The 19,946-nt window shown below is 33.5% G+C and overlaps 1 protein-coding gene across 1 annotated transcript; it reads right to left on the minus strand.

Annotated features, from left to right (window-relative positions):
* Positions 1 to 235: 235 nt before the first annotated feature.
* LOC140062153 (uncharacterized) lies at positions 236 to 19,582 on the minus strand. Its single transcript, XM_072108221.1, has 19 exons — positions 19,309 to 19,582; positions 17,302 to 17,590; positions 16,327 to 16,437; positions 15,227 to 15,360; positions 14,613 to 14,735; positions 13,905 to 14,087; positions 13,310 to 13,515; positions 12,799 to 12,919; positions 12,061 to 12,297; positions 11,291 to 11,474; positions 10,412 to 11,010; positions 9,752 to 9,892; positions 7,892 to 8,054; positions 6,324 to 7,643; positions 5,728 to 5,787; positions 5,423 to 5,626; positions 4,682 to 5,005; positions 4,022 to 4,250; positions 236 to 3,389 (listed from the first exon to the last, which is right to left on the minus strand). The coding sequence occupies exons 1-19, from the start codon at positions 19,444 to 19,446 to the stop codon at positions 3,290 to 3,292; spliced, it is 4,866 nt and encodes a 1,621-aa protein (XP_071964322.1). The 5' UTR covers positions 19,447 to 19,582; the 3' UTR covers positions 236 to 3,289.
* Positions 19,583 to 19,946: the final 364 nt, after the last annotated feature.

The raw sequence follows: 19,946 nt of genomic DNA on the forward strand, positions 1-19,946 counted from the left end.
ATACTTTTTCCAAAGTCAGATTTCAATAAAGTTGACTGTACCAGGCCTTTTCGTTTGAGGTGAGTGAGTGTCATCACTCGCCTAACATACTCCTAAACTGTCCTTGAGGAGTGTGATTTACAACACACTTAATTTTTAAAAAGACAAGGCCTGTTGTACATAATATAAATCAAAAAGTGGATACAAATTAAACCAGCAACTGATACAAACAAATACTCTATAGAACTTATCAGTTTCTCTATATTTTGATATTTATTCACCAACCAAAACATATTAACATCTCCTCTTTCTTCGCATCCGTCATTTAATTGAACTAAATAATGCAACTAAACTAGTTTATCATCCCTTTCATTAACAGCACTGGATCATACATACATCTCTTTATATAGCACCATACCAAAAAACACAGCGACTTCTGTTTTTCATACTTTTTTAAGTACCAAAAATTACAAAAACTGGGCCCAAAATTACAATACTTACGATCTAAACCCTCATACGGGGTATATTTTAATACACTAAAATATTACTATTTAAACTTTTTGTTTTAACAATTTGTTTCTCTCGCACTCTCACACAGAAGGCATCAGTTTTTTTGACATGGTTTACACTGTATATACAATCTACATATTATTTGCATATTAATTTTGCTTATTTGCATGCTCAGACAAATAGCACATCTCACGTTTTCACTTCCCACCAATACTAAATTGGCTCAAATATTCTATATAGTAACATAAAAATAAACTTTTTATACAATTCATTTCCTAACATTTCTTTCCCTAAAAGATTTCTATTCGTTTTGTATTTTTGCTCGAAATTGGTTTATATATAACGCCGTCTCAAGGTGGGATGGTTGAAATATGAGATGTACTGTCTCTCTCTCTTACTTTTTTACAGACTTATTAGCTATTTACAATGAAACATAAAAATAGTAAACAAATAAGATACAGTGTCCAATGCTTTATATACAACAGCATATTCCACATCCAGTTAAATTCTAGTTCCCTAACAACTACCTTTATCAACAAAAGTATTGCATTTTTTAAGTAATTCATTTAATTTGTATGTTAAAGAGTGTATGTTCTCCATTCATTTACATGGGAATATCATTTGGAAGCCAACTATAAAACATACATATCGAGAAAACACAGTAAAAATTATTACATTAAAAAAACTACACTAACTTTAAAACATTTGGTTCAATTGTTATTTTAAATGTATTTGGAGTGATTGATACTGGCATTATTAAAATAATTGACTGCTATGAAATAAATACACTATTGTATTCATGAATATGGGGTATTTCAGTTCACGAGTATTACAGTATTGTGCTTAATGTACAAGTATGCACAAAGCAAAACTACACAAGTCTCTTATGTAGCAAACTTGCAAAATAGCGGCTTATGGATTGTCTATGCTAAGTTTGAACTTTAACCATTACAACAAACACTATTTGTACGAAAAAAAATATCTAAAAACGGACAAATGTTTGCAAAAATATATATTGTTACAATAAAAAAAATTTGTGATTTTTTAATATTTGAAAAACAGAGAGGTTAAAATTCCAACAAATACCTGAACTACTCAAGCAAAAAAAAAAAAAATATTAATTCACCCAACCGATTAAAATATAACAAGCAGTAGAATATTTTTCTTTGGTTCCTAAACTACTATACATTATACAATATGACCCAACATTACTGAAATACACACCCCACCCAATGTTAAAACTGGTCAAATATCGTATATGATTCCTACATTGAATAATTGGTAGTAGCACTAGTTGTTATTATAGTGAGGAATATTCAGAAATAGTTGCACCAACAAGCCTAAACAATGTACAATTATAATTATGCAGAATTCCATCTGATATTATGACATTATTGAATGCTACAAATAAAAGGTACTGTCCTGGTATTATCACAAACAATGTGCATATAGATTATCTGTAATAGTTGATTATTATTAATGAGAAATATTAATTATGGATCACAAACAAGAATCGTAAACAGTTTATAGTACAAAGGTATGAATTGCCGATGCAGTGACCTGCGCAATGTGATAATATTGTGGTACGTCAAAATCAGATAAGCAGCTAAACCTGCACTTAGTATCTCAACATCAATCTAAAAGACAATGGCGTTAATTTTAACCAGATTACATTAGTATGAGCACCCATGGACTTGCTTATCAGTTGAAATTAGCAAGCATAAACACATATTTTGGTGTAAATAATTATATTCTGTGATTATTTTTTAGTTGTTTCAAATGCCAAAAAGTATGCTAGAAAAGGACATTTCACATTCATGTCAAGTGTTTGAAATTATTATTTAGATAATTTATAATTAATATAAATTTTAATTAATTAAAATGAACTAAAAGAAATTTGATTGAAATGTGTTCTACCATCTGTACAAATTAATTTTAAATTTGATGGATTAACAATATCGAGTGGTTAATAAAAATGTAAAAAAATATCACATTAGTTTTTGGTGTTAGACTATAAGTACAGTACAGTGGTAGAGATACATGCAAACATAATGTTAAAGGATTACCATATAGACTCCAGCATAGAAAACCAAAATATTTAACAAATCAATCTCATTTGCTTTGATAATTGGAAAAAGAGGGCCATGGATATCAGCTGGCTTGTTGGGTCAGCTGGAAGTGGCATACCTTCTATAAAGTTGAAATAAATACAATTGTGTGGTTTCCATTGTAAATCATTATCGGTGTAATGTCACATGCAATTGTTCAACTTGAGACATATACTAGAGTCTGTATGGTAAACATCATAAAAACATAACATTTAATTCAACACAAACAATACTAATAAAACAAAAGGTAACATGGTCAAATCTATTGCATTGCCTACCAGAATAAAATTGTGCAATTGTGATCTTATCCTCAAATAATTAGCAGGAATGTGGACACTATAGGCTATTTAAACACATTAACCAGGTTTCTGATTTCAATAATGGTTTTAGATTGGCCATTTGTATTGTTTGCCTAACAAACTAATGAATAAGACCAGGTGTATTGTAACCAATAGATAAGTCATAGTGAAGCTCTATTTATATATAGATTCAGCACATTGTATTCTAGGAGTACGAGTTATTGTTAAGTTACTAAGAGCTGGCCTGCCAGGAACTGGGTGGTTGAGTTTCTAGGTGCTAATCTGTGAAGGGATGGCCCTGCTTAGATCTGGCCTTGTTACTAATAAAATGGCTGTTTAGATAGTAGTCTGCTAGTCCTTTTATACACCCTGTGATGGCATTATCAACTTCTGCTACGTTTTCTTGATTCTCCTCTGGGCTTTCTTTATCTTCCTCCCTTGCACATTTCCACTGGACACGGCATTAAATGGATTATCATTGGTAGCATTGGCCCTTAATAAAAAACAAGATTGATATTAATAACAACTAATGAATTAAACTAAAGTAATGTTAAACAGGATTCATGTAGGTGAAAATAACGAACAGACAATTCGCTGAAACAAATCAATTTTTTTCTCCCATTTATGATATTTGCAAGGAATTCTAAAGCTCTGTTTACACTATCAAATTATTTTGGCAAAAAAAAAGTTTGATGTGCCCATTTATGGTTTGTTTGTTTGTTTGTTTTATTAGTTTCTCCACACATTTTAAAATAAAAGATAAAAATTACAAATTGCAAAAAGAAAATTACAATAAACAAGAAAAACATAAAAAATGTGCGGATGGAGGTCAAAATAAGTTGCGGACAACTTTAAGTCATGACCACCAGTTAAAAAAAAAAATAATGAAGGTATACAAAATAGCAGTCCGGCTTACATTAAAAATACAGAAGTTTAAATTGCTAAGACAATAGTACAATTACAAGATGAACAATATGATAAGGTATTCATGGTAGTGATATGACATCATCATGTTCATATATTGGCACATCACATTTTTTGTCACAAAGTTTGATAGTGCAGTAGACAGAGTTTTAGCACTGGACAGAAACTTGTGTAGTCTTTAAATTCAGTTCCTAAACCTACTTGAATTGAAATGCCATTGAGTCGTTTCCACGGTTTGAAAATGCACTAAAGTTGGGTGGTTGTACTGCTGGTGTAGATCCAAAATTAAAACCACCACTAGGGGCTGGTGTGGTTGATGACAGCTCCGAACTCTTTCCTCCAAACTGGAAAAGAGAGGAAGAATTGGTTTGCTGCCCAAACTGGAATGAGTTGTTAGGTTTTGAATTTGAATCACTGTTGAACTGAAAACCTATAAAGAAAACAATTGAATTAAATTTTCCATTTTGATCATAACTCAGCATTGTATAGTATGTTCAGGGAATTACACTAATTAAACAGGGAATAATTTCGCCAGTGTAGCATAGAAAAAAGCTATACATAACCTTTTTGCTGCAGATTTTTAAAATTGTGTAGCAAAAAATACAATACGAAACTATGTTTCACGACTTAAAAATCAGTTTGATTAGCAATATTGCTAAACAAAATTTTAAAATGAAATTTTCCCCTGTGTATTTAAAATGATAAAACAGAAGATAAATAGGGAAAATCATTTAAAGTTATACACTTAAGAATATACTAAGACATTTCGAAGACATTTGTGTTGGTCTCCAGGATATTCAGATTCACTACTAAAGAGAGATCTAATCTATTAAGAATTTGTTAAATGAACTATTTTCTTACCACCACCACCTGGTCCATTGGTTTGCGGTGCCATACTACCGAATGCTGGAGCAGGGGTATTGTTAGCACCAGCACCACCAAAAGTAACAGAGTTACTATTCCCCATACCAAAGCCGCTCGAACCTATCGTTGAATTACTCTGACCGCCAAAGGTTGGCGTGGATGACGTGGCACCAAACTTGGGAGCAGCATTGCTAGGGGTAAAATTGAAACCACCACCACCACCATTGTTACTGGAGTCATTGAAGGTAACACCGCCTGTGGTAGAATTTACGCTGTTACCAAGTGTTGGTGCTGTTGAATTATTTACTGTGGCTCCAAAATCTGAAAGAACATTTTTATGTTGTATTATCAATGTACTACTACTACTACTATATTTATATAATATCTTGAATTTAAAAATTGCATAAAATGATGGGGGTGGGGAGGGGCTTATACAAATAGTTGAATTAACCCACCCTCAATATGGGACACACCCACCACCCTCAGTATAGGACACACCCACCCTCAGTATGGGCACACACACCCCCCTTCAGTATGGGACACACCAACCCTCAGTATGGGACACACCCAAGCTCAGTATAGGACACATCCACCCTCAGTATGGGACAAACCCACCCTCAGTATAGGAAGCAGCTGCGGTTTTTACTTTGCAAACCAAGGCAAACAAAAAATTACTAAAGTTAGCTAGTGTAGACAGCTAGCAGGCCTAAGACATTACTGTATATACTGTTAACTCACCAACAAATGATGGCGCTGTTGGATTTGGATTCTGGCCAAACTTGAAGGTGGGTGGTTCTGCTGTGGAAGCTGCAGGAGCAGACATGGTGTTGCCACCAAAACCAAAGGTAGACAGTGAACCAGTGTTAGTGGTTGATGCTGGTTCTTGAGGCTTCTCATTTCCAAATGAAAATCCTCCCATTTTTGCAGGTGGGCCTCGGATACCTGTTGAATATTTAAATTTGTATATGTTAATAAAAGGTTTCATATGTTAAGAAAAAAACAATCATTATATTGTATAAAAAAAACAAATAATTGTTAATTACCTGCATCATCAGTTCCTGAAGTGGATTTTCCAAATGAAAACGTGGTACTTGGTTTTTCAACTAAAATCAATACATAATATTGTAAACTAAATTTTCATCAAAACATGGTTCTAGCAGAATTTCTGTTCACTTATATTTTAAAAGAATACTGTTTAAAAGATTTAAACTGTAATAAAGTTGAAGAACAGAAATATAAGGAATTACATTACATCTCCTTAATAACTTGGAAAATTAAAGTGTAAACCTATTCATCAAGGTTAATCATATTATTGGAGAGATTAGACAATGAATGTTTGGTGATACAATCATTTAAGTTTATTGTAAAGCTCTGTATACACTATCAAACTTTATGTGACAAAACAATGTGCCCATATATGGACATGTGTGTCTACACTATCTAACCAATTTGACATCAAAAAGATGTGATGTGCCCAAATATGGTAGTGATATTCCCAAATACGGTAGTGATATGACATCATCATGTCCATATATGGGCACATCACATTATTTTTGTCACATAAAGTTTGATAGTGTAGACAAGGCTTTACAGCTGAATATGAATCTACAAAATCAGTTAATAAAGAACAGTTCCTTACCTGAGGGTTCCTTAGATTGTCCTGAGAAAACAAATGGAGCTGGAGCACTTGACGTTTGTGCTGCTGCCCCAAATTGAAAAGCAACACCGGCGTTAGGTTTACTTAAATCATTGTTGTTGACAGTAACATTTCCAGTTAGTTTATTGCCACCAAATACTGATCCCGTATCCTTAGCATCTACATGGTTCTTTGAACCGAATGAAAATCCTGTACTTGCAGGTTTTGCAGCGAGTTGGAATGCCGATGAAGAAGCCTCTTTTGCAGCGCTCTTTTCTGAATTACTTCCGAATTGAAAGCCATCCGTTTTAGCAAGACTATTTGTATCATTACTTTTAGCACCAAAAACAAATGTACTAACGTTGCTACTGTCCGATTTTGTAGTAGTGCTGGAAGCAATTCCACTAGATATTCCTACGCCAAGTATGTTATTACTAGTTGGTTTCTGTGTCAAGTTCGTTGCTGAACTTTGTCCGAAATTAAAACCGCCACTGACCACTGAAGCCTTTTCAGATTTTTGTCCAAATGTAAATCCTCCTGCAGACGATTCTGGTTTTTCTGAAGTATTAGACATTCCAAATTGAAAAGTTTCCATTGTGTTTTTTTCTGAAGAATCTGTGGTGGAAGAAGTCTCGCTAATTGCACTATTTGTCTTTGAATCGCTCTCACCTTTTTTACCAAATGTAAAACCACCTGTGACTGGCTTAGATTGTTCACTTTTACTTCCAAAGATAAACCCGCTAGTTGACTGTGGTGCTGTATCACCAGCGACTGGCTTAGATTGTTCACTTTTACTTCCAAAGGTAAACCCACTAGTGGACTGTGGTGCTGTACCACCAGCGACTGGTTTAGATTGTTCATTTTTACTACCAAAAGTAAAACCGCTAGTTGACTGTGGTGCTGTATCACCAGCGACTGGCTTAGATTGTTCATTTTTACTGCCAAAAGTAAAACCGCTAGTTGACTGTGGTGCTGTATCACCAGCGACTGGCTTAGATTGTTCATTTTTACTGCCAAAAGTAAATCCACCGGTGGACCCTGGTGCAGTACCACCAGTCACTGGCTTAGATTGTTCACTTTTACTGCCAAAGGTAAACCCACCAGCGACAGGCTTCGATTGTTCATTATTACTGCCACCAAAACTAAAACCGCTAGTGGCCTGTGGTGCTGTACTACCTGTTACAGCCTTAGATTGTTCATTATTACTGCCACCAAAACTAAAACCGCTAGTGGCCTGTGTTGATGTGCCACCAAATTTAAAAGTTGACGATGGTTTGTCTTCAGAAGATTGTGCTGAACTTCCTCCAAACTTAAAAACTGATGCTGTTGAACAATAAAAAGGATAATTAGAAATGAAAAACAAGAGTGAAGTCAACTCTACAATACTGGACACACCTTGGGTTGAGTTGGTCTGGCTTTGGAGAAAGTGGTCTCTAGTGCAATGGGAGGGAATATCGTAAGAAAGTATTCAATACAATTTAATGGAAAAACTTGAAGGTATGTATGTGAAACGAGTCTCAGTTGTAAATAAGTTTGTAATATGACGACATATTGCAAGCTAGTTTTCTTACCAGGTGGTGCTTTAAGAACAGGCTCACAACCAGGTTGGCTAGCTCCACAAGCTACACACTTGTTTGAAGATTTGTTATTCTGTATAAGGCATGTATCACACGTCCAGGAACCAGCTGGAGCCTTGAACTTGTCACCAAAACCAAGCACCGATTTGCTCTCCGTCTAAAAAGAAGGAAACCATTTTGGATGAAGAAAGATTTTGTAAAATGATGGAATATATGATTATAATTTAAAGCTCTGTCTACACTACCAAAGTTTATGTGACATGATGTGACCATATTTGGGCACATCACACTTTTGTTAGACTTTGCTTTAGTCAAGGTTACTACCTTTGTGTAGACGGAGCTTAAGTTAAGGTTACTACCACTTTACAATAAAAAAAAAAGTGATGTGCTCATATATGGACATGTCATATTACCAGTTTGATAGTGTAGACAGAGCTTAAATCAGACTTACTACAGTACAGAAAGAAATTACTGCTTCGTATCTACGCATAGCCTTTCGTCGCCTACGCGTAGGTAGATCATAGGTCATTGTTTGTAGCTTACGATGTATTGTTCGTAGCTTACGATGTATTGTTTGTAGCCTACGATGTATTGTTCGTAGCCTACGATGTATTGTTCTCTCCTACGATGTATTGTTCTTAGCCTACGATGTATTGTTCGTAGCCTAGGATGTATTGTTATGAAATCTAGGCTACGCCTCGATCTTAGGGTGGTTCGTGGGAAGCATGGACAATGCAAACAAACAATGTATTGTTTGCTAATTAAAATCCTACCTAAAGATAGTAGACATCAATTTTTGTAGCCGCCCTATGCATCGGTTAATCCTAATTTTGACGGAAATCCGCCAACGAAACGACATCGGGCCGGTGGACATCAGCTCACGTAGAGAGTTGAGGCTAGCCTGTTCCGGTGGCCTACACTATAAATTATTTAATCTTACCTTGTTGGGTTAGCGAATTATAAAAACGACACCTGGGCTAGGACAACAACAAAAAATATGCAGAATATATATTCCATATTAAGATTTAACATAAATAGGCCTTTTAAAATGATTACGACATGTAAAAGAAAAAGGGCCGACCAGAATTTGAAGGGGAAAAAGCATGTGAGCTGAGCAGTTTAGAGAGTATTATGTTTCATGTCATGTGACACAGAATCCAGGTACACGTACTCTCGTACTGAGTAAAAAAAAAACAGGTAAGAGATTGCGGTAAGCAGAGAGTATCGCGTTTCATGCCATGTGACCAAAAAAACTAGGTCTGTATTAATTACGGTCTTCTGTCGGCATCTTTTTGAGCGACAGATTGAACGTCCTGATGCTATATTTAGAATTAATTGTTTTTACATTCTTTTTTTCTCTGGATCGTTTCTGGATGGACTGGACGTTCGCTATATTATGTTTATTAGTTGGCCTGTTCGTTGCTGCGGTTCACCTGTGTTGGATCGTGTCTTTCTCTACGTTATACATCGTGGGAAATTTATATTCGCCGTTGAGTAGGTAAACACGCATGAAGGAAAAGATTACGATTCAAAAATATTATTTGTTTTTTAGTAATTTACAACTTGGTCCTCCGCCAGTTAAATTTACCACATTAATTTCACACCTTACTTCACCAAGAACATTGTAGGGTTGTTTATTTAGGTTACGAACTCCCTACGAAGTTCAGAACGTAGGTCATTGAAAGTTGTTTATTGAGGTTACGAAGCCAAACAACTGAACTTACGAAGCCAACAACGTAGCCTACGTTCTATCTACGAAGCTACTTCGTAGATAAAGTTGCAGTATTTTCTTTCTGTACTGTATCAACATTTATATAAATTAGATTCACATTTAATTTAACAATGACCATTTACCTTGCTTCCAGGTTTAGCTGTACCACAAGCTACACACTTAGAATCTGATGATTTATTTTGTATAAGGCAGGTATCACATGACCAAGATCCAGGAACAGGCGCAAACTTTTCTGCTAACGATATTTCGTTTTTTTGCACTTCCTAGAAAAAGAAAAGGTTTTACAATAAACTTCTTTATCAATTAAATACATGCATTTTGTGCCTTCATGGTTATACTGAAGAACTATCAACAGGTACTGAACAGAACCAAAGGGTAGTTCCATCACACACCCGGAGCTCAGCTTTGACTGCTCAGTCTCGAACTCCGTAATTCCACATAATTTCTGTGTGGATAGGTTATAAAATCAACTAACTGGTTGTATTTAAGTTTTCTATATCCCAAATAAAGGTTCACAAAGTACCTTTTAAAATAAATTTTCTAATATTCTACTGTTGCTAGTTATACTACTGTACAAACACATACTTAAAGACTATAGTAATCCCATTTCAGACGTGTATCCCCATTGAAATTGCTACAATAGGGTAACAGCTATACCAACTAATAATCCTTTCTTGTATATATATTTATTATCTTATCTTATTCGAAAAACAACTTGTTGTACTGATCAACTTGTTTGACATGTCTAATCTACAGATAGGAAAACGGACATATTTACTTACGCCTATACTAGACGACTGGCTGGTTGCACCCGGTTTAGCTGTTGTACATGCAACACATTTTAACGATTCCTTTTTATTGTCTACAAGACAAGTATCGCAAGTCCATGACCCTTGTTGGGGTTTAAATTTCTCTGCTAAGCTAATTGGTGGTTGAGTAATGTCTGATTTTTGTGGCTTTTTACTGGCACATGCTACACAAGTGTCCCTGTTTGGTTTATTGTCCAGTAAACAAGAATTACAATTCCAGGAGCCTGGCTCTGGCTTAAACTTATTCCCAAATCCAATTTGAGATGTACTAGTTCTATGTGGACTTTGTAAATGTGTTGAACTGGTTTTACTTGCAACTATAGTTCCTGAATTTGATACACTAATTAATTTGCCAGAGTCTACAACACTGTCTTGTTTCTTTCCAACAGTATTGGATTCATTTCTTGCCTGAGATTTGCTTGTCGTGCATGCAATACATTTGTTAGCACTTGGTTTATTATCAAGTAAACAAGTTGAACAAGTCCACGTTCCTGGTGCCTTTTTGAATCTATCTCCAAATCCAATTATTTTTTTATGGTTATCTGTAACATCGGTACTTGATTTAATCGGAACTGAAAAATCAGAAAATTATATTTACACTATGATTACACTGCAACAATTTTACAACTGTGTTTTTTACATTGATTAGAATATAAGAATGCATCTTCTACAATTTCTATTTGTCAGACAGCTAAAAGGTATACAGACTATGTGGATTTTTATAGTCTAAAATAATATGTAAAAAGATGAACACAAACACAAAAATGAATACAGCGTTATTGTGCTAATAAGAATACTTAATATGTTCAAAGGAAGTCGTAACAAATAAAAATGTTCTATCAATTAACTTACCAATCCCTAAAACCTCTAAACAACTACCCTTCTTTAATTCCTTTGCTGGTTTTAAGCCACCGAAACTAGCCTCATCTTCATCATTGTTTGTCTCCTTTCGCTTAAGCGCCGAGGAGGTGGACGGTGAGGAGAATTGCTTAGGTGATGCTGATGGTGCTAGCTTTGGTGAGCTAAATGTAAATGTCTACAACAAAAAGAAAAAAGTGTGAGATATAACGAAAGACCACCAAAATACTAGAGATATAGTTTAACCCCTTGTATAGATGTAATAGAAGCTGCAAATGTTAATCAATTTAAAAACCGACTAGAAAGTTTTGGAAACACCACCCACTAAAGTTTTCCCCATATGATAGAACATGTAATAGAATATACCGGAGGGACACACAAGCATTGCTTTAGATGTCCAAGATCAAGGTAAAATCAAGGTATTTAGGCAACACTCTCTTTCCTTTGAATTGAACCAGGGAAAGTACACTATTATCAACCCCTATTCAGGAGACCATGATCAAAGGGACACTTTCTGAATTATACAAATATAGTGCTACAATACTAGTACAGTACAGTAGTCTATATAAAATCACTTAGTGTAGAACATCATAATCAAATAATTGTGAGAACATTTGTGTCCAAATTATTTCAAAAATATGTTACTTTCCGAAAGATTAAAACTTGGCAAAATTCAGCCGTTTTAAAGGAGTATTGAAAGTTAACAAATACAGCCACTTGCATGTGGCACAAAGTATCAACAAAAAGTTAAATCATAAACAAACCTTTGCAACCCCTGTTTCTGCTGCCACAGTAAGACCTTCTTTGAATATAGGTGATGAGAACTGGAATTGTAGACCTGAAGTGGTCTTTGTTGTAGAAGGTGTGTGCTTAGAAACTTGGGTGCTTGGTAGGGGCGTAGAAGACTTTAATGGTTTGGAAGAAGGTTTTAAGAAGTTGAATGAAGGCATCTTTCCCTCTCCAAGAGGTAATGCGATGTTAGGTAGATCAACTTCTTCCAACTTTAAAAATAAATTTAAAAACGTCTTTAATGATTTACTCAAAACACCAACAAATCAAAGAGGTTGTCACTTCTATCGTTGGCCATTAGCTCAAGGTGTGGTTTACTCTTTGGCTTTTTGCGCATTTTAAAAATAAATTTAAATGTAAACATAGTTGAATAGGTCATTTATAAAACATTAGAAAAGACTATTAGATAACAAAGTTGTATTTGGCTACAAACAAAAGTTATATTTGGCTACAACCTCTATCTTCATACAGTCACAAAAGTAAGAAAAACAAAAAATTTAGATATGATTGACCTAATTGTTTAATATGTGGTGTTACCACATGCATTTGCTATATCCAAAACAATATAACATCTGTATTTTATAAGCATGTTTTTGTGAATTTGTTAGCAAAAAGTAATATGAAAGTTGGTAAAATCTACTGGTATCAGTGGATGAAAAAATTATATAACTTATTTTATAAGTTGAAAAAGTATTAAAACATAAAAAACTAACCATCTCGGTTTCTTCATCTTCTTTGTTGGATACATGTACAGCAGACTTCTTTTTTGTTTTCATCTTACCGCCACTTGACTTGCTAATGGGGGGACTGGCTATAATTTCAGGAACACCAAATCTGAAAAATTATATATGCAATTTAGAATATCTAGAAATCTCAGTTTTGAGGATAACATTAGACGTAAAAAACTTTGTTTTCAGGATTTCAATGATTGAATCTTTCTACTTGTAAAGCTATGTGTACACTATTAAACTTTATGTGACAAAAAATGTGATGTGCCCATATATGGACATATTACTACCATATATGGACATATCACTACCATATATGGGCATATCACTACCATATATGGGCATATCAAACTAGTTTGATAGTGTAGACAGATCTTAAGTAATAAACATACACAATACTTCATACACCGATATATTGCACATGTCCTTACTTGGTATTCTGATTTAATTGAAGAAAATAGTGATTGAAAAAAGATTTAAAATGCTATGGTCTTACTTAAACGTTGATTGTACACTAAACTTGGCAGTGGATGGTGTTGCGCCTTCTGGTTCTTTATTACCAGTTGACACCTTCCTTAGTCTTTCAGGTTCTTCTGGAACTAAGGATGTCTGCCTGGTGTTTGCAATGCTTACTCGAGTCGGTACTGGCCGTGGAGCTACTGGTGGACCAGGTCTTAGACTTGTTCTAGAGCGTTTTGTTGGCTGCAATAAAAAGAAGTTGTCACGTTTAATATCAATATCTTTTATCATGATATCATCGGTATAATTCTAAAAATGTTTGTACTGTAATCGTTAAAGCTCTGTCTGCACTATTAAACTAGTTTGACAGAAAAAGTGTGATGTGCCCAAATATGGTAGTAAAATGATTTCATCATGTCCATATATGGGCAAATCAACATTTTTTTTGTCACATAAAGTTTGATAGTGTAGACAAGGCTTTACAGTAAGAGCAGATGAAATGAAGATTGAAGATGTAGGATTAGGGCAAAATTAAAATTTATTGCCATGTACATGTAAACCATTTATAAATATACCAACCATGTATTTATTCAAGAAAAATGAACAAAACAAAAGTGACTATTTCCACTCACATTGAACACAAGTGGAGAGGCTGTAGGTGAAAGAGGGATCTTCTTTGCATCCGACAATGGTGTGGACATCTTCTCCAATGTCTCCAGGATCTGTTTGGCAGCTGCGCTTGTGACACCAAAGCCAGAGTTTATAGAACTACTAGCCTGTCTCGGTTTTAATCTTCTCTTGATTGGATGATACACCTATAAAATAACATGATTACATTGAAGTATGTACAGCAACAATCATTGTGTGTTATATTATTATTCTGTAAATATTGACACTGCTTGTTCTTGTTTGTTTTATTGCAATACATTACAGATAAAACTAGTCTGATAATACAAATAATTTGTTATAGTACTGTACAGTTGGCCTGGACATAAAATTTGGGGATTATGTAATACTCGGACTGCAACAATAGATTTAAGTCTTGGGTCAAAATAGCAAGGGGGTGGGATTATACCTCGAGCATGGGATTATCCTTGAATATGGTATTCATTTTATGTGTTTAATTTCAATTACTTCATATCCTTTTATTATGATGTTTATAAAATGTATTTGGCAATGAATAATAAAGATGATAAATTAAAATATGATTGCAAGGAAAAAAATTGGTTTGAACTAAAATTTATATTTAATTAAAACAAAAATATTCTGATGTGAACCAACTAAGGTAATAGTTTATTGCATTTGCACTTTAATTCCATCTAATATTAAAATAACAATACCTGGTATGGCGAATTACTACTTGGTTTAATGGACGGCGTTGATCTTTGTGCCGATGCTCCACCATAGGTAGTCCTGCCCGGGTAAAAAGGTGAAGCAAACGGTCCAACAGGACTCTCACGACCCTGGAAGAAAAGTAGGTCGGGTTAAATTATAATAAAATAATGCATAGAATCGAATGTCTGTAATCAGAGAGGGTTTAATATTCACAGTCAGTTAATGCTAACTAAAATGTTATCAAATTAGCAGAACTTATATTAAACTTTTACATTTCAGATTTTAACAACTGGATACTACTATTATACTAATTATGCGTATAAAACCATGTTTAATAATATCCCAACAATAATTGTGATTAGAAGCCAGAAAGCAATTTTATTGTAAATATTCCAATAACGTTATGCTATTATTATTACCCATTACATCTGTATTGTTTATGTAAATGCGATTGCAAATGAAAAAACAAAATTAATAACATTCCAATACCCTGACAAAATAAATTAATCATAGTGAATTATATTATATCATAATTTTACACTAATATATAAAGAAACAAAATAGAGTTTATAAATAATTACAGTGCATAATTTACATTAATTTAATTATTTGCACTTACAGTTATAGGAGACCCAAAATAACTAGCATTAAATGAGGGCCTTTGCATGTTCTTGCTGGGTTGCTGAGGTCTTGAAGCTGTTCGAGGTGTAACAGTTTCAGCTGTGCGTGTCCACGTTCTTGCAGATGTTCTCTCTACATAAAATTAAATTACAAAAATACAGTACAATATAAGAGGCTATAGACAAGGATGGGTACCAAATCTACAAGGACTGTATGTTTTAATTAAGAATTACAATGGAAAAAAAGCTAAGGGCAAGTGCCTAATGACAATGAACAGCATATTAGGGTATGGTGAAAAGAACAATTGTCATTAAAAAAAAGTTCCATTGTCTACAAAATTAAGCTCACTAATATAAAACAATAAAATGAATGAGGGAGGGGATGGAAAGGAGGAAAAGACGAGAAAACATATCACAAAACATTTTTAATATGCCGAGTCATAGGTCTATATCAGTATGTAATACAACATTATCATCACATATTAATGTACCACATACATATCATGCTTGAACGAGCATATGATCACCACTCCTTATATCCATAAGGGTCGAAGGTGGTGATATGATATTCATGACATTAACCTGAATGTAAACTACATGTTAATATATCAATTTCACTGTCACTTAATGTAAATATTTAATTAAACATTTCAAATACAAAATGTATGTCATAGACTACCATATACATTTAATAATCTAAATAGCAATATGATATTTTTAATGACAGGCTTGGTTATTTTAAAAGGAAGATTATGTGTTCAGTTCTTGAACAGCCTGCATAACCTGTTTGATTATATACATTTTAAATTGAAATTTTTTATGGCATGCTTATCTATGTTTATATTTGTATTTTTATAAAAAAAAAGTATAAAAAGGTAATTTAAACACATTAAAATATCCTGAAATCTCATCTGCCCAGATTAAAAAAAAAACCACTCAAAAATAATGAATAAATTATTGCAAAATTGCCATGTTTATATTTTTTTTTAGTAAAGTTACACGTCTTGCAGATTCTCACAAATTAACAATGAAGCAATTAATGAAAACATTTTCATTTCGTTGAAGAAAAAAAAATTGTGAAAAATAAAAATCAACATACCGTCTGTTTTATTCAAATTGCTTGCGGACACCTTAATTTGATAATCAGTGTTATCCACTTGAGGTATCATGGACACACTGCTTGTAGTCATGGATACATCAGATACATCATCTGCACATAATAAAACAAGAGATACAAACATTTACGTCAGCAACGATAAAACGTTACTACTGTATCAAAACAAGCATTATAAAATATTATCATTTTTATGGCCTGTTTCCAGCATGAAATAAGCGACTAATAATTTTTTTTTATACAAATTACTGATTATTTTTGCCGAGTAGTAATGGGCCAAGATTAAAACATGTTCTAAAATAAAAAGCATTTAAAATTGAGTGTTTGAATGCCATTAACATTGTTGTGCAGTGTTTTTATTAAATTTGTTTTATGTAGTAGCCTTAAAAGATCATGAACACAACAGGTTTGTTCTGACAAAAGGTCAATTGACTTTTGCCATTCACATCCCTGAGTTTAATTATGTCCATTTTTGTATGGCTAATTACACAGGATTTGTCTTTATGGATACTGCACAGTAAAAAGGAAGATATTTTCTTTTAACATCTGTCTTTCCCTGAAGAAATTTCATTTTTAAAAGTCCCAATTTATATTTTATTTCCGACATTAAAAATATATTACAGTTTTCATTTAATTTATTATTATACCCATCAACACACACTGCATGGTTTGAAATTGTAGGCGTTAAAATACAATACAGATAAGATACAGAAATAGGAAAAAAAATTAAAATTCAAAGTTAAATGTTATTATTTTTTTACATCCACGCCTTAAACTTCCTCAACCCAAATGGATAGCGGTTTTGTATCGTTTCTAAGTAACAGTACTGTAAATGGTCACTTTTTAAAAATAACAATGTCTGAATATTTGTGACTTTAAGATGAATGTAAAGTTTTGAGTTCGTCTTGTACATACTGTAGTCATGGGATACTAAGTTCAAATATTAATTATACACTATACCTTTAAATTTATTTAAATCATTAACTGGTGTTGAAGTTCCAAGTGGTTGTTGGGATGAAAATGGTGTCACCTTCCTTTCCTGCCTCTGTGTCGTTACAGCAACAGCATCCACATCAGAATCAACCTCAATTTGTTCTTCGTCAATTTCATCGGTCACTCTCTGTGCGGATGTCACTACATTTCTTGCCGAAGCTGCTTTCTTTTCTGGCTTTGATGACGTCCAGTAACCAGTCAGCCATGAAGGTGTCACAAAACCAAGTAGGGAATTAGACACTCGTTTTAATAGCGACTGCCAGAAAAAAAAATAAAGAAACTATTCTGCAATCATCTATGCTGCTATACAAACAGATATTGTAATGTTAGGATAGAGAAACGCTAAATCTAATAGGCCTACAGTAGGCTACTTCCCTAAATAAAATAATTTAATAAAATATTATTTATAATAAATATTAATTACATACATTTCATTTACAGTTAGCAAGCAGACAATTATTTACCTTTCATATGTTGAATAGTAATAGTAAAAATGTAATGGAAGGTTGGAACCTTTTGTAATATTTTATACATATACACATAATAGTTTAAAAATTGTCTATAAGTTCAAAAACTACATATTTTAATTGATAGTTTTATATGTTACATAAAAAAAATCTAATTTGATTAGTGATCCTGGGTTCTTTCTGCCGAAAGATCTACAACATAATATAATATTAACAAGGCATGCTGTCGGGATATGACCGGTTGGGCCGCCGGCAAGTTGAGCCGCCGGTGATTTCTATGAAACGCCCAGTGCATGTCTTTTACGACATTTCGTGTAGTGATTATATATGGTGTCCTAGTACATAAGTTCATGGTCTTGGTTTATTGTGTCATGAAAATAAATAATATATAATTACATATTACAATTAACAACACAGCAAAGGAAAGTAGTAATATTTATTAGTAATTGGTTTTAATCTTTCCAGGAAAAAATTCAGTGCACAGCCACTCATAATTTTTCTCGCGTGTAGGCCTACCACGTAAAGTCACGTTGTCTCTCAGGACTAATTAATAGAGTTTTAACATTCTTCGAATGAGGTTAAATAAATATTATTTTTTATTTACTTATCTTTTAATATCATATTTTATTGAATTTTACAATGTTAATACACAAAATATTTTACTAAAAAACGTGATTTTATGTAATTATTTTACCGAAAAATGGAGTAAGCCTAGTTCATACAACTGCCGACTGAGGGGCAACATGTTTACGTCATTTTTGGCTAAAAACGATCACTTTCGGTGATGTTTTATATTTTGGAATCTACAAGCCAGATTTTTATAATTATTTCTTTAATTATAATATTTAATAATATATATACTAAAAACCAAGATATATAAACTTTTGAATGTACATCCTTATCCCTAATATAAATAGAACAAGCACTGGCGAAAGTTAGCATTTGGCGTTCCATAAAAAATAACGTTTTTCTGGTGGCGGCTCAACTTGTCGGCGGCTCAACTTGGCCTAATCCATGCTGTCGACTTTACTGAAAGAAAACAATACACTAGCCTATATGCATGGTTGACTACAAACTATGAAGATAGGAAACACTGAATTTAATGCAGCACTATCATTAAATCGTGCACATAGAAGATACTCTTTACATGCACGGTCGACTGTCAATAGAAAACTTTAAATTACATTCACGGTTAAATAATAGGAAGTGCCTAATATTTCATCCAAACCATGCCATTTGATTACAATACAAGCCTAGGCTAGACGTTTCGTTAAAAAACATCATACCATGTGCGCGGATTGACGAACAAAATTACACAAACACAAAACAAACAAAAAATATTTGTTTTTTTTAAAAACAATCTGTTGTTTTATTAATTAACAATTTTTTATTTGTCTGTTTTAAATCTTAAACATTAAAAACAAATTAAACTGCAATAATCATTTACATAATTCAACTTCATTATTCATCTAATTCTAGGCACATCAACCCATTCTACACGCCTTACCTGATTCGTATCAGCGCCACTGCGGTGACCTGATGATGAACCTGCTTCCCGCGTGCTCGATGCATTCGCCCTCGAGTACGGCTTAGCTGTTAATCGAGTGCGTTTTCGTTGAATTTTTCCACCACCTTTACTATCCATAGTAGCAGAAATATTCACTCCACGTCACAATTATATCGACGTGGAATGAAATGTTTATAAAAACTAATATTTTATGATCAGAACCAACCCAGTAGTTTGTGAATTTCTGTCAATATGGCGGCCTTTCTAAGCTGAAGTTGATTGGTCAAAAATCACGTGTTTCCTTCCGATATACAGGCTTTGAACATACATCTATATTTTGGTGCATTCTTTTCTTGATTATGTCTCTAAAAATACATTTTTGTAAAACAAATATTTTACAATCATTACATTTTATTATTTTAAAGAAAACATACTATTAAATTTATTAAAATGTTCTATATTTTATTTTAGAAAATACGAATAAATTAAAGGTCAAGCTGTAATCTAGTTCGTGAAAAATTGTACGGCGCCATTTCGAAAATAATGAATCAAGTTCCACGGGGTGGTTTATTACACATTTCCTGAGTTTTTGCTAGCCTTCTCTAGCCTAGGGTAGGCCTAGAACAAAAATATTAGCA

This window comes from Antedon mediterranea, chromosome 11 (genome assembly GCF_964355755.1).
Source record: "Antedon mediterranea chromosome 11, ecAntMedi1.1, whole genome shotgun sequence".
Taxonomy (NCBI): Eukaryota; Metazoa; Echinodermata; class Crinoidea; order Comatulida; family Antedonidae; genus Antedon; species Antedon mediterranea.

Bases quoted from the DNA above. Each gene is read 5' to 3' on its own strand.
- LOC140062153 (XM_072108221.1), bottom strand. From the start codon at position 19,446: ATGGATAGTAAAGGTGGTGGAAAAATTCAACGAAAACGCACTCGATTA. The intron at 16,438-17,301 runs GTATAGTGTATA...TATTATGTGCAG, and splicing joins TGATTTAAATAAATTTAAAG to ATGATGTATCTGATGTATCC. The intron at 9,893-10,411 runs GTAAGTAAATAT...TTCTTTTTCTAG, and splicing joins GCCAGTCGTCTAGTATAGGC to GAAGTGCAAAAAAACGAAAT.